Raw genomic sequence first — 15,475 nt, forward strand, 5'->3', positions numbered from 1 at the left:
GGTCAGTCGCTCTAATACCTTCCGACTCCGGAACTCCAAGAATTCGGATGTTGTTCCGCCTGGAGCGTCCTTCCTGGTCATCCAACTTCTCCTTCAGCCTTTTGTTCTCAGCCGTGACTGCCTCCATCGCCGTTTGGAGCTCCGAGACATCTTCCACCAGTGATTTTGTGACCAGCTCCAGAGACCCCACTTTCTCGGCCATTTTGTGGAGGTCCGCTCGAATGAGGGTAATTTCAGTTGAGATAGAACCCACCGTAGTCTGTACCTGCGTGAGTGCTCGCATCACGTCATCCAGGGTCGCCTTTTTCGGCCCCGCATTGTCCGACGACCTCGTGGAGGTGTGTCGCCCGTCTGCCAGAGGGGAGGCTTGTTTGTCACTGGCGTAGCGTTCGATACGTGTCTGGGTCGTGCCGCCCTTGGCGCCTTTGCCTGCCATAATGTCCGCCGCACAGCACCTCAAGCCAGCCGGATGGAGGGGTCGGATGAGAAGAGGCCAACCCCGGGCACGGGTCCGCCCACAATGCAGTCGGGGCACTCAGTCGGATGTAGGTGGGGACCACGTCTCGGTCAGCAGCGGAGACGCAGCCACAGTACACTGGTCTTGACAGGCGTGTTGCCCCTTCTGACAGCCGCGCGCCGTGTACGCGCCACAGGGCCCTCACCGTGCACAGCGCAGGATTGCACTATCAAATATCGCCGGCAGCGTCTCAAATCATTGGGCCCCAGGCACCGCAGTGGGCCCCCGCCACACGGACAGGGCGGCCAGGCACAGTTCCAACTTTCGCGCCCAAGTGACGCAGACTGGGTGAGCAGCGTCGCTCCGCGGCTCAACGTGTGTGGATGGCGGAGAGGGGGGGGGGGGTAAGCTCTGCAGGCTTTCGGCAGCCCCGTGGATCTTGTCCTCCCCGGCGGCTGATTCGGATGGTTCCGCAGTGTTTCTGTCCAGCCGGCACCGCAAGGCGTCTCAGCCCCCCGTTGTCCCTCCGCTCCCCAGCAGCGCAGAATCCTCTGTGCGGCGCACCTCCACAGCCGGCGCCGACAAAGAGGTCCGCCGAGTCCTTCACGGTGGTCCCCTCCAGCCCCGGTCACTTCCGGTCCACTGCCGCCGGGTAGAACCCACTTCCGGTCGGCTTCTCAGTCCACTGGGTTCCCGGGATTCAGGCCCGTGCTCGGGGCTCACCGCCACTCGGCCGAAACTCCGCTCCCCGGCACCCGTTTTTTCTCCGGTTTCCTGCCGCCTGTAGCGCCCGGCCCCGGGCCTTTGGTACCTCCGCCCGAGGTTTAATTCAATCGCGGATCATTGTTCGGATAGTTGGAGAGGCCGCTTCGTGATCGGAGCTGGTCCTCTAGGCAGCCGCGATGTTCGGCCGCTAGCCACGCCCCCCCATAGTTGCGTTTCTTGATCAACGAGCAAAAGTCACACTGGACACTTCGCAGCAGCTTCCTTTTACAGGAGCTGTTCTGGACACGGTGCAGTTCAGGGCCTTCCCCCTACCGCAACTAGTCCAGGGCATTCAGGCTATGATCATGATACTGCCGCCTCGGTCCAGAATCTCAGTGAGAGCAGCTCTGGAACTTCTTGGCCTGTTGGCCTCATGCACCCTGCTCTTGCACTTTTCCCTGTGGCATATGTGGGCTGTGCAGTGAGATCTGTAGTCTCAATGGGACAGCCCTAATGGAGCCTGTCAGACGGCATCCAGGTTTTGTCAGAGACTTAAAAAAAAAAAAAAACCTGCAATAATGGATGCTCATCAAAACCTAAATAGCTGCAGACACCTCTCCATACCCCGTCCAGAGCTTACAGTGGTGAAGGGTGGTTCACTGTTTGTTTGGGAAGGCCATCTGGGAGAGGTGGAGATTAAAGGGCTCTGGTCCAGCAGAAACTGGCTCCACATAAATCTTATGGAGCGGTGGGCTGTCTGCCGGGCATCGAAGACCTTCCTGTTGTACATCATAGGAAAGCTGGTGCAGTTTCTCAAGACAGCCCCACTTCAATGTGGTACTATAACAAACAGGGCAGATGGGGACCTGGGTCCTGTGACAAGATACTTTGCAACTCTGGAGCTATCTGGAGTGTTAGGGTGTCTCCGTGATCGTGAACCACCAGATGGGCTCTTTAACCAGCAAGGATAGACCAGCTCTGCTGGCTACACCTGGCAGATGACAAATGGTTGTTAAATCCCGAGGTGATGCTGGGCATCTTCCAACAGTGCAAAGAACCCTGGCTGAATCTTTTCACCACCGCCACACGTGCAGTATAAAAAGATCTGCACATTGGAGTTCCCAAGAACTCTTTCTCCAGGAGACACATTCAGGCTAGAGTGGAGCGAAACACTCCTGTATGCCTTTTTACACTGCTACCTCCTGCCAAGACGTCTGAAGGTCAGACGACTGGGTCCAAGTCATCCTAGTTCTCATCTGAGACCACTCATATTGAGAACAGTATATTTTGATACCTGTTGGTTCTAGAAATAAAACAACTATATCTTTGATATAAAAACAATTGGCCTGAAGTTCAGTCTTTGAGTGTGTGAAACCTTTTGCTGACTGAGTGTGTACAACAAATGCTTTACACTGTCCTCTGGTACTGCCTTACTGCTCGACCAAGCTACCACTTTAGAGAGTAAGGTCACACCTGGCTTTAACCTCTTTTATACCTCTGGGGTTGGTGAACTCTATTCACACTGTACCTTATTCTAGTCCAGTATATATAGAGCCACTTTCTCACATTGAGGGATAGCTGCAACAAAAGTCCAGTTTCCTAGTTTGCAAACAAAAGATCCCTGAAGGATTGAAAGCTCTTACTGCCATAGAAAAGACTACTTTTTCTGAACTCTTTAGGTAAGTTCTATACATGAGCAGGTATCACAAAGCTACCTGGTCTTCCTTATGCGAACCAGACACCCAGAGACAGCGCGATTCATCCGCCTTCAAAGGAGAGTATCGTCTCCAGACTGAGTTACCGCATAAACACCCAGAGACAGCGCGATTTATCCGCAATTAAAGGAGAGTATCGTCTCCAGACAAAGTTACCGCGCAGACGTTTGGAATTCGGATTTTTGGTTCCCACGTAACGGCGGCTAAACTACAAGCAAATTGGCAATTCATTTGAACCCACATGTAGTGCAGGACATATATCACGAAATCTACTTACTGTTAAGATGAAACAGGTCCAGCAACTTTGAGAAACACATCATTTGCCCAGCATTGTGGTGTACATCGTTTCCACTACGATATATCCATTTACAGGACAATCACAAAGACCCTGTAAAGAGACAGACAACTGACTTTTTGTCTTGAAAAAGGTGGAAGATAAACACTGCACTACCACCGAAACGCGTCGACGCCCAAAACCCAGTACAATTCAAACTGTTTCCTCCCTTGGTGATATACAAGTTTTGGTTTACATAACCAGGGAGTGATTATATTATATTGCAGGATTGAATGTACAACTGTATCTTACAAGTTTCATGTTTTGCAACTTTTTGTCTGTCCGTTTCATTGTGCAGGTCACAAGAAATTGGCTAACTGTTTTTTAGTTGACCAATAATTTTAATTGTGTGTTCTTTTGTAATGGATGATTTATAATTGTGAATCGATTTTTATCTTTGTCATTTTAATAAATAATTGTGTACCTTTTGAATTGTATAGTATGTTGTCATGATTGTATTAATGAAGGTGCTATAGCTAGATTCTAGCCAGACCCATTGTATGCTTCAAGGGAATAGTCATATCTCTACAGCTTCCTTATAAATCCACACTGATCTTCACTCTTTGACGTGAAATTGAGGAACAAATCTCATTTTGGATCTGCAGGCCCGTGGTGGGTTCTGGTGCAGATTTAATTTAATTTTTACTTCGACCCACCTCCTTATGAGGCTGTTTGGATGTGGTTCAGGATAAAAAATCTGAGAAAACGAATGTGCATTAAAAGAGCTAGTTACTTTACTCCTGCAGTGCTCTTTCTTAGGGGTAATTGAGCAGCAGATTGCTCTCAGCCATCCATTCTACATTGCATAGGGTATGTCTTACTTAGGAAATGTAATTTTAGGATTTTTTTATTTTATTTCAATTTCATTTTGCAATGATTCCTATCTGTTCTGGCTACTGTGAGTCATAGAAAATAAGGCAGAGCTGATGTCACCTATGTCAGTTGCCCATAATGTAAGTCAAAGAATAGTGGTTCCCTCCAAGTAAATATTCAATAATTTACTTAAACACATAAATAGAGGAAAACAAATATATTCGCTAGCCATTTAATAATCGCTTTTATGAGAGTGATATCCAGAGCTTTTCAAAAGGAAGTAGGTGCTCCATAGAACGACGCAGTGATAGTGATTAGTATCACCGTCATCATTTCTGGAGACGACAACTTGCAAATGCTTGGCTAATTCATCTGCAACGTCACCTATTGCCATTGTTGGTGAAAATCTAAAACATCTTTGCATCTAACCTGAAGTAGTAGTGCAAGAACAGGAATCTATTAAAACATCAGTATCCATCCAAGGTAAATTTTACCAAAGGTAAGTTACTTGTTCTTTTTTCAGTGAATTTATTTTTCTTCTCTCAAACAGACCTTGAATAACTTGGCATGCCATATTAGTGGTAATGCAGATTGCAGCATTTATTGTATCCTTTGAGTAATCCTCATGGAGCTTTGTTTTATTTCTCATAGCACTTGGAACAACTGCGAGCAAACAGGAATAATCTAAACCCTGCACAGAAGCTGATGCTGGATCAGCTTGAGAATCAATTTGTCTTAATGCAACAGCACCAGCAGGTTTGTGCTAGTTTTCAAAGTGCTCTTTAAAAAATATTGTTTACATTTAAGTTTGCTTTGAAAGTGTATTTATATTTTTTACCATGTCTCATGTCTGTCACTGGGATACTCAACTAATGTAGGAAGCTGGCACTTTATGTGATATACCAATAACTAGGTACATTTTGTAAAGAGTTCAGAGATTCCCACAGAAGTGTGCAGGGCTCAATGTAAACCCAAAGTGCTCTATTTGTGGTAGTGTAGTCAAGCAGCCTTAGGCCTAACACAGAGTATTGTAAGACATTTGTTACCTATACAGTGATCAATAAATGACACACGACTCAAAAAGGAGATACACTCCAATTTTAGAAAAATAAGCTTATTTCAAGATTTATTTTAAGACCCAATATGCACATTAAAAGGTAAGTACGTTATTCAAGAAAAATACTTTCCATTTTCAAAAGTAGACTTGGCAGTTTTTCAGTTAAACAATATTAACCTATTGGAGTAAAACAAGAATGCAGTTTTGCATTTAAGTACACAACTTACAAATCCAGTCTTCGGGTGTCTGTGATCAACACCATGCAGGGTTCAGGTTTGCACCAAGACTGCACCACAAGCGGCACAGATGCTGCCGGGTGCAGAGGTCTAACTCTGGGTTTTGCGCCCAATGTTAACTAATGGTGACTGGGGATGATCACAGATGTGCTGCTCACAGGTGAGTAAAGAGGTGTCTGGGGTCGATCTCCTGGAGTTAAGATGAGCACAAGTGTGGGCCACAAGGCAGCAGCAAATTTACACCCTCAGCGGTACAGAGGTGGCTAATTGCAGAAAGCCAACACAGCGTCGGGTGCCCAATGTAAATCAATGGGGGAGGCCGGTTTTAGAGAAGGGTTGCAGGCTAGAACCAGGAGGTGGGAAGAAGAAAACCCACAGCTGCCCAGTTAACTTCCGATGCTAGGGGACAAGCGGACACCATTGGTCAAGCTCCTCAAGGCCCATGGGCTTTGGGTGCAAGTGTGTCTTTTGGCATCGGAAACAGCTTAGCGGGCAGGTCGCGCTCAGGGGAAGCCTTCAGATTGAGGCTGCTGGCATCGAGGTAGGGTGCGGCAGGGGCCAACCCACGTGGACTCTTTTCAGAATCGCTGGGTAACCTTCGCAGGACCATTGGGCACTTGGACTCCGGTCGTGTTTGTCAGTTGCAGAGATGTGTCCGGAGGCTGTTTTGCACTTCCTCAGGGCAGAGTTCTTTTTCTTTGCAGATGGTTTCTTCTGGACAGGTCTGTTGTCCACAGGAGATGTAGAATCTTTGTTGAAGGGAAGCAGTCCTACAATGGTTTTGGAGGTCGCTGGGCCTGCCGGACGAGTTGACTTTGGTGGCAAATGGTGAAACACAGCAGACAGGAGAGTGTGGGAAAATCACCTCTTATTAGGGGATAGGGAGTTACGGGGTGGGTTACTCTTACCCCTACCTTTAGAGTTGTTCCCTCTATAACTTCCTCGAAAAAACCCTCTTGAGGGAGAGGACTGGTTGTTACCTTTGTAGGTGGAGGTATTCTGGTCTGAGAATGTGGTTTTGGACCCCCCTCTGTAAAAGGAACGACAAAAGGAGCCTCTGTTTGAAGGAGACTGAAGCGCTCCCATGGACTTGGCCACTTCAGGGTCCTTTTTCGTTTTCGCAATGCCTGATCTACTTCAGGACCAAAAAGATGTTTCTTGTCAAATGATGTGTTACGAATGGATTGTTGGACCTTGGATTTAAACCCCGAGATCTTTAACCAAACATGTCTCTTGAGCAAAATGTTAGTGTAGGAAGGTTGATCCCTGACTATGGTTGCCCCCAACTTTTTGCCTGGTGTTTTGCTGGTTTTCTGACTTAGTTGACCTGGGACCCTGCTATTCAGGGCCCCAGGCCTACTGCTCTCTCTGTAAAATGGATTCCATGTACCTTAGGTACATATCTAAATTGGATACTGAGTCACCTTATCAGTCCCTGTACAGTGTACCTTAGGTACCCAGGGCATAGGTGTACCCAGGGCCTACCAGGGGCTGCAGCATGTATTATGCCACCCCTGGCTGGCCATCCAAATCTGACACAACTGGCTGCTTGACAGCTGGGGCAAGGTGGTGTAATCACCCTTTGCTTTAGATATAGTATACCTATATCTAACCCTAAAAATGGACACACAGATCTCCTATCAGTCACTCCTATGGCAGGCCTTAACAATCCTGAAGGCAGAGTGCTTGGAATCGTGTGAGATGGTGCTCTGGCATGAGCTGAGCCTGTCTGCGGCTTTCGGGATCCATCCCTTAGCCGTTTCCATGATATCGCATACCATATACTCTTAAGTGCATTATAATCCTCGCGGTTATATGCCAACTCTGGTATCGCTTTATCAAAACATGTCGAGTAAGGTGTCATACGAATTGGAATACTAACCCCTCGCCAATTCTGGCGACGGGGTTAGCATTCCACCCTTCTAGAGGGACACGACATGTATGTAACCCCTAACCCCGGTTAAAGTCAGACAGAGCCTTAGCATCCACAAAATGGATGCTGCCACCGAGACACAAGTCTGCCCTCCTGCTGCTGGGAGTCCTCCCAGAGCAGGAGATAAGGACAAAGGGTTTCCTGCCAGGGGCGGTGCCAGCACCGTCCCAGACAGAGTTTTGTGTATTGTAGGTAGGCAGGGCTTTAGAGGAAGGTGACTGCACGTGGCACCCCGGTGCTCACTGTGCATAGGCTGGCTGGAACCAGTTCCAGGGTCACTCCAGACCCTGTGCTGGGGAAAAGCCCGCCAAGGAAGTGGGTGTAACCACCCCCCTCCTAGTCCCACCCATAGGGCAGGACTTAGTCGCGTGCCAGCCCCTTTTTACAGGATAAAGGTAGAGACTGGCCCCCTTCCAAATCAGATCATCTTTGAATCCTGAAACTACTTTCTGCGAAAGGAACTCAAGACTTCTTCCTAAGATTTCTCCCTTGTGACTAAGGAGTAGTCACCCTGCATCCGCAGGCACCATCTAAGAACACTGCGGTCTGCTGTAAGTCCTTCCTCCGGAATCCGACTGCCCAGCTCGACGAGAACCGGCTTCCCTGGCACCTCTGACCTCTACCCACCTCTACAGCCCAGCTGAGAACCGTGGGTGCGACGAGACCTCAAGGGGCCGGCCATCTTCAAGACTGCACGACTTCTTTCCAGCAAGCCCGCCGAGTGAATTCCTGGTGAGTGCTTTGGGGCCCGAGAAGCCCCGACTCTGAGCAGCTCAAGCTCCGAAGTGCAGCCCCCCAGCATCTCCACGATCTGCGTGGGGCCCTTCTGCTTTCCGCTGCTCACCGCGTTGTTTGGCTACTAGCCCGTTGGCTTGTGGCCTTCCTGACGACGCCCGACGACATTTCTGCTGCTGGTCTGGTTGCTCCAGACTGGCCCTTGCTCCCTTCCAGAAGAGGAGCACCCCGGACCCTCCTGGTCCACTCAAGACGCCATTTTGAGTCCACCGCGTGGGCTTGAATTAGCCAAGGCTTGTTGCCCAATCCTGGGTAACTTCGACGCCAACGACTTCATCCTTCGTGGGACAGCTCGCACCTCCATCCTGGTCGCCGACAACGCCTCCTGGTCCGAGAGACTGCAGAGCCCAGCAGCGCCCACTCACCTGACTGCGGTGACTTCGCCCGGTGCCATCCTGGTGCCCACTTAATCACTGGCTAGTGATTCAAGAACTTGGTCCCCTCTGCTTTCAGGTTTTCTTCTTCCTCGATCCAGGCTTGGATCCAACGAACTTTCCTTCACTGGTCGCCTGCCAGCAACTTCCTTCTTCCAGGCTCCTGGTCCGGCAACGAGATCCCCGACGTCTTTTCAGACCTATGCAGCTGCAGCCCCTGGGCTAGGTAACTTCAGCACTCCGGTGTCCCAGCATAGCCTCACTATCCAAGGGTCAGGATCCACTGTCATTTTCTCCCTACCAGGTCGGGTTCGCCCGTGAACACTAACTTTGTGAATTCTAGCTTCCATAGACTTTGTCCCGCATCCCGCGTGAGAGTGCACACTCTGCACCCGAGTCCCCTGGGCCTCCTAGTAGTAATCTAACGATTCCCTAGTCCAGTCCTAGCGATTCCAAAGCCTATTAGAACTGTTACTTACCTGCTAGTAATTCGCATTCCACTTTTAGCGTATATGGTTTTTCGTGCCCCTCGGGCATTTGTGTAACGTGCTAACTTAAAAGTATTTTCGTAAGAGTTTTGTTGTGTGCTTAGCACCCTGTCCTCATAAAGAGTACAGGGTTGTTGTGATTCTAATAAATACATTGTTTATTTTCATAACACTTGTGTGGTGTCCTTTCACTGGGTGTTCAAGGGGTAATGTGATGGTAAAACAGCTGGCTTAACACGCCCTCTAGAGTCTTAGCCTTAGACTGCTCGTATCCATGCTACTAGGATAGCTGGTCTATAAGGTTGACTTACAACCAATCATCAATAAGGGTTGTTTGGACTGATATATAGTGATCACTAGAATAGTGAACACTGCACATCAGGCCAACTTCTCACATTGGTGAGCAGCGGTTGGGATTTGAGCTTGCTGTTGTTTTACCACACATATCCTAAGAATATCTTGTGAAAGATCACATAAGTACTAAAGGTACATATAACTTAGCTTAGAATACTCTGAGTTCTACTGAACCAGCTGTTGTAGCTCCTAGGGCCTAGCACACCCTAAACTACAACTCTAGCAAGGGATCAGTAGGCAAACATATAGTGTAGGTAAGTGCACCACTTACACCTCACTAGAAAAGCATGTCGACTCAGGAGGACTCTACTGAGACTCCCCTGGTCAGTGTTGACCCTCCACAGGTCACTTCAAGATATGCAGCTCTCAGCTTTCATGAGATGAGACAGATCTGTGTCTCCAGAAAACTGAAGCAGGGGTCTAACCCCACCACTTCCTTTCTGATAGGTCTCTTAGAGACATATGATGCCAGAAAGCTTTCTCAGTTACATGAGAACATGCCAGCCTTAGAGGGAACCTCTGGGGATCCAGATCTCCACAACACTGATTCAGCAGTTGAGGAGGAGGATCAGGAGGTACTCTCTGGGGATGAGGTAGACAAGGGTCTTGAGGTAGTCAGAAGGCTAACTAGGACCAACTTAGACTTACTTGGGCTAGGATCTGGGGGCCCCCCAGTACTAACCCGAAGTGGGCCTAACCTTGGAGTTAGGAGAGATAGATCTCTTTCTAGGGACTCCAATAGATCTCTGCACTCTAATGCCTCTTCTCAGGGGAGAAGGAATCCTCCACAGAGGAGATTTACTTCCCCTCAGAGAAAGGAGCATGAAGCTAGGATGAGACAAGCTGAACTGAGGATTGAAAGGGAAGAAATTGCCCTGGCCAAAGAGAAGCTTGCCCTGGCAAGAGAGCAGCAGATGAGTGGGCTAGCTCCCACTGGTGGCAGCAATCTCCCAAGAGATAGAGAGAAGGGTTTAGATACTAAACACCTGACTAAAATAGTGCCCCCCTTTAAGCAAGGGGATGACATCCAGAAATGGATGGCTGCTCTGGAGAGGGCCTGCACTGTGCAGGGCATTCCCCAGAGTCAGTGGGCAGCTATACTGTGGCTCTCCTTTGATGGTAAAGGTAGAGATAAGCTCCTCACTACAAGAGTGGAGGATGCTAACAATTACCAGGTCCTGAAAAATGCACTGGTTGATGGGTTTGGTTTAACCACTGAGCAGTACAGGTTGCTGTTCAGAGACACCCAGAAAACTCAGTCTCAGGACTGGTCTGACTTTGTTGATTGTGCCACTAAGGCTCTGGAAGGCTGGCTACTGGGTAGTAAGGTTACTGATTTCAAGGGATTGTATAATCTAATTATGAGAGAGCAAGTCTTAAATAATTGTCAGAACCAGTTATTACACCAGCACCTGGTAGACTCTGATCTGACCTCTCCACAAGAATTGGGTAAGAGGGCAGACAAATGGGTCAGAACCAGGATTAGGCCCAAGAACCAAGGTGGTGACCAGAAAAAGGAATCAACCAAGCCTCAAGAGAAGGGTGGGAATAAATCTACAGATCAAACCACATCAGGGCCCCAAAAATCCTCTGAGGGGGGTGGGTCCCAGAATCCTTCCAACAACCAGAAGAAACCTTATTGTTATCCCTGTAAACAGGTGGGTCATTTAAAAACTGACAGCAGTTGCCCAAAGAATAACAATAAGGAAAACATACCCCCAAGTAACATTCCCAAACCTCCTGTTACTACTAGTAGTAATCCCCCAGGTGGTGGGAGTGCCCCCAAGAATTTGGGTGCATTTACTTTGGGAGTTCCTGGGGACTCTGGCCTAACCAGGTCCCCAAACTTAGATACTCTTGTCTGTGAGACTGGCATGGGGTTTGCCAACTTCACAACTTGTCCCAACACTTTGGGCAAGTACAGACAGGAGCCCCTCATCAATGGTATAAAAGTTGAGGCCTATAGAGATACAGGGGCTAGCATCACTATGGTGACTGAGAGTCTAGTCCCCTCAAGGCAACTTTTACCTGGTGCCACATACCAGGTGGTAAACATTGATGGAGTGAAGAAAACTCATCCCATGGCAGTAGTAAATCTCAGCTGGGGAAGTGTCACTGGCCCCAAGAGAGTGGCAGTGACATCCAACTTGCCTGTAGATTGCCTACTGGGGAATGATTTAGAGACCTCAGCCTGGGCTGAGGTAGAGCAAGAAACCCATTCTAGAATGGTAAACCCCCATGGTAAGGTTAGTGGGGCAGTGTTAGCCACAGCCCCAGTCCAAGATGTCCTCCCTGAACAGGTCAGGAGGGTTGTGCCAGTCACAACCCAATCTCAGACAACTTCCTTCCCAGAACAGGTTGTCAAGGCTGTCATGGTAACAGCCCACACCCAAACTGAGCCCCCTCCTGAAAAGGTTGGGAGAGTTGTGATGGCCACAGCTCAAACTCAGACAGATGATAGTGTTGTGAAGCCTGAAACTATGGATCACTCCACTCAGACAGAGAGTATTGAGGAGGAAGAGAAATCTCCCTCCCACCAGACTTTAGGAAAGGATCAGCCTCCTCAGGGAACTGATCTGACCCCTTGTGAAGAAACTGCCACAGAGGTAGCCAGGCCTAGCCTGGCAGAACCCCTGATGTCAGTGGACCCTTCCAAGGTGGGACCCAGTCTGGAGCAGGTAACCTGCCCCTCTCTACCCTGCCTCAGTCAGCCCAGGGCTGTAGAGGTCAGGGAGGCCAGTGGTGGACCCCAAAGGGCCCCCTGTCCAAAAGAATTCCCCAATCAGCAGATTAAGGGCACTGAAGCTAGTAGTCCTAGCCAAGTGAAAATAAAATCAACTCCTGAGGGATCCCCCTTAAATTTAGTTAGGGACCTCCCACAGATGGACACTGTTGGGCACAGCCAAACCTGGGACCTGAGGGCCCCAAACCTGACCTGTCCCTCCAGTAAGCCAAACAGAGGGACCCAACCTCCAGCTGTAGGTAGCCAGAGGTTGACCCTGAGAGCCCAAAACAACTCAGTCTTGGAAAGAAAGGCCTCTATGGTGGATAATGATTGGAGGAAGCTGAGCCCAAAGTTAGTGGAGCCTCACTTCAGTACTCCATTTCAGCACCAGCCTTTTTCTTTGACAAAACACACCACAGGTAGAGATTCCCTATGGTGGAGACCCTCAGACACCCTTAGGGTGAGGGATTGCTTAGTGGACCATGACATAGGGGGTAACCATGCCAGTGCTCTGGTACTTCCTTAAATGGCCACTTAGGCAATATAGGCTTACCTGGACAAGGATAGCCTTATCTCCCTTCGTTTGGGGGGGGGTTATGTAGGAAGGTTGATCCCTGACTATGGTTGCCCCCAACTTTTTGCCTGGTGTTTTGCTGGTTTTCTGACTTAGTTGACCTGGGACCCTGCTATTCAGGGCCCCAGGCCTACTGCTCTCTCTGTAAAATGGATTCCATGTACCTTAGGTACATATCTAAATTGGATACTGAGTCACCTTATCAGTCCCTGTACAGTGTACCTTAGGTACCCAGGGCATAGGTGTACCCAGGGCCTACCAGGGGCTGCAGCATGTATTATGCCACCCCTGGCTGGCCATCCAAATCTGACACAACTGGCTGCTTGACAGCTGGGGCAAGGTGGTGTAATCACCCTTTGCTTTAGATATAGTATACCTATATCTAACCCTAAAAATGGACACACAGATCTCCTATCAGTCACTCCTATGGCAGGCCTTAACAATCCTGAAGGCAGAGTGCTTGGAATCGTGTGAGATGGTGCTCTGGCATGAGCTGAGCCTGTCTGCGGCTTTCGGGATCCATCCCTTAGCCGTTTCCATGATATCGCATACCATATACTCTTAAGTGCATTATAATCCTCGCGGTTATATGCCAACTCTGGTATCGCTTTATCAAAACATGTCGAGTAAGGTGTCATACGAATTGGAATACTAACCCCTCGCCAATTCTGGCGACGGGGTTAGCATTCCACCCTTCTAGAGGGACACGACATGTATGTAACCCCTAACCCCGGTTAAAGTCAGACAGAGCCTTAGCATCCACAAAATGGATGCTGCCACCGAGACACAAGTCTGCCCTCCTGCTGCTGGGAGTCCTCCCAGAGCAGGAGATAAGGACAAAGGGTTTCCTGCCAGGGGCGGTGCCAGCACCGTCCCAGACAGAGTTTTGTGTATTGTAGGTAGGCAGGGCTTTAGAGGAAGGTGACTGCACGTGGCACCCCGGTGCTCACTGTGCATAGGCTGGCTGGAACCAGTTCCAGGGTCACTCCAGACCCTGTGCTGGGGAAAAGCCCGCCAAGGAAGTGGGTGTAACCACCCCCCTCCTAGTCCCACCCATAGGGCAGGACTTAGTCGCGTGCCAGCCCCTTTTTACAGGATAAAGGTAGAGACTGGCCCCCTTCCAAATCAGATCATCTTTGAATCCTGAAACTACTTTCTGCGAAAGGAACTCAAGACTTCTTCCTAAGATTTCTCCCTTGTGACTAAGGAGTAGTCACCCTGCATCCGCAGGCACCATCTAAGAACACTGCGGTCTGCTGTAAGTCCTTCCTCCGGAATCCGACTGCCCAGCTCGACGAGAACCGGCTTCCCTGGCACCTCTGACCTCTACCCACCTCTACAGCCCAGCTGAGAACCGTGGGTGCGACGAGACCTCAAGGGGCCGGCCATCTTCAAGACTGCACGACTTCTTTCCAGCAAGCCCGCCGAGTGAATTCCTGGTGAGTGCTTTGGGGCCCGAGAAGCCCCGACTCTGAGCAGCTCAAGCTCCGAAGTGCAGCCCCCCAGCATCTCCACGATCTGCGTGGGGCCCTTCTGCTTTCCGCTGCTCACCGCGTTGTTTGGCTACTAGCCCGTTGGCTTGTGGCCTTCCTGACGACGCCCGACGACATTTCTGCTGCTGGTCTGGTTGCTCCAGACTGGCCCTTGCTCCCTTCCAGAAGAGGAGCACCCCGGACCCTCCTGGTCCACTCAAGACGCCATTTTGAGTCCACCGCGTGGGCTTGAATTAGCCAAGGCTTGTTGCCCAATCCTGGGTAACTTCGACGCCAACGACTTCATCCTTCGTGGGACAGCTCGCACCTCCATCCTGGTCGCCGACAACGCCTCCTGGTCCGAGAGACTGCAGAGCCCAGCAGCGCCCACTCACCTGACTGCGGTGACTTCGCCCGGTGCCATCCTGGTGCCCACTTAATCACTGGCTAGTGATTCAAGAACTTGGTCCCCTCTGCTTTCAGGTTTTCTTCTTCCTCGATCCAGGCTTGGATCCAACGAACTTTCCTTCACTGGTCGCCTGCCAGCAACTTCCTTCTTCCAGGCTCCTGGTCCGGCAACGAGATCCCCGACGTCTTTTCAGACCTATGCAGCTGCAGCCCCTGGGCTAGGTAACTTCAGCACTCCGGTGTCCCAGCATAGCCTCACTATCCAAGGGTCAGGATCCACTGTCATTTTCTCCCTACCAGGTCGGGTTCGCCCGTGAACACTAACTTTGTGAATTCTAGCTTCCATAGACTTTGTCCCGCATCCCGCGTGAGAGTGCACACTCTGCACCCGAGTCCCCTGGGCCTCCTAGTAGTAATCTAACGATTCCCTAGTCCAGTCCTAGCGATTCCAAAGCCTATTAGAACTGTTACTTACCTGCTAGTAATTCGCATTCCACTTTTAGCGTATATGGTTTTTCGTGCCCCTCGGGCATTTGTGTAACGTGCTAACTTAAAAGTATTTTCGTAAGAGTTTTGTTGTGTGCTTAGCACCCTGTCCTCATAAAGAGTACAGGGTTGTTGTGATTCTAATAAATACATTGTTTATTTTCATAACACTTGTGTGGTGTCCTTTCACTGGGTGTTCAAGGGGTAATGTGATGGTAAAACAGCTGGCTTAACACGCCCTCTAGAGTCTTAGCCTTAGACTGCTCGTATCCATGCTACTAGGATAGCTGGTCTATAAGGTTGACTTACAACCAATCATCAATAAGGGTTGTTTGGACTGATATATAGTGATCACTAGAATAGTGAACACTGCACATCAGGCCAACTTCTCACAGTTAGTGTTGACCTTTCTAGCCGCAGTATCAGCAGCATCTAGACCACACCTTATGGAGGAATTTTTTATTGGTTTACCCTCATATATTAAATCCTGCACTTTAGCTTTATGCTCGTCTGGGAAATGTTGAAGCAATTTTACTCCATTTTATCCCA

General features: G+C 49.5%; 1 protein-coding gene across 2 annotated transcripts in view; it reads left to right on the plus strand.

Annotated features, from left to right (window-relative positions):
* Positions 1–15,475, plus strand: part of KDM6A (lysine demethylase 6A) — a 1,083,812-nt gene that overhangs the window by 604,682 nt on the left and 463,655 nt on the right. For both annotated transcript variants that reach the window (XM_078658310.1, XM_078658311.1), the window contains one exon: positions 4,676–4,780. In XM_078658310.1, the coding sequence (XP_078514436.1) occupies positions 4,676–4,780 (105 nt within the window). The remainder of the gene's footprint in view (positions 1–4,675; positions 4,781–15,475) is intronic.

This window comes from Lissotriton helveticus, chromosome 8 (genome assembly GCF_964261635.1).
Source record: "Lissotriton helveticus chromosome 8, aLisHel1.1, whole genome shotgun sequence".
Classification (NCBI taxonomy): Eukaryota; Metazoa; Chordata; class Amphibia; order Caudata; family Salamandridae; genus Lissotriton; species Lissotriton helveticus.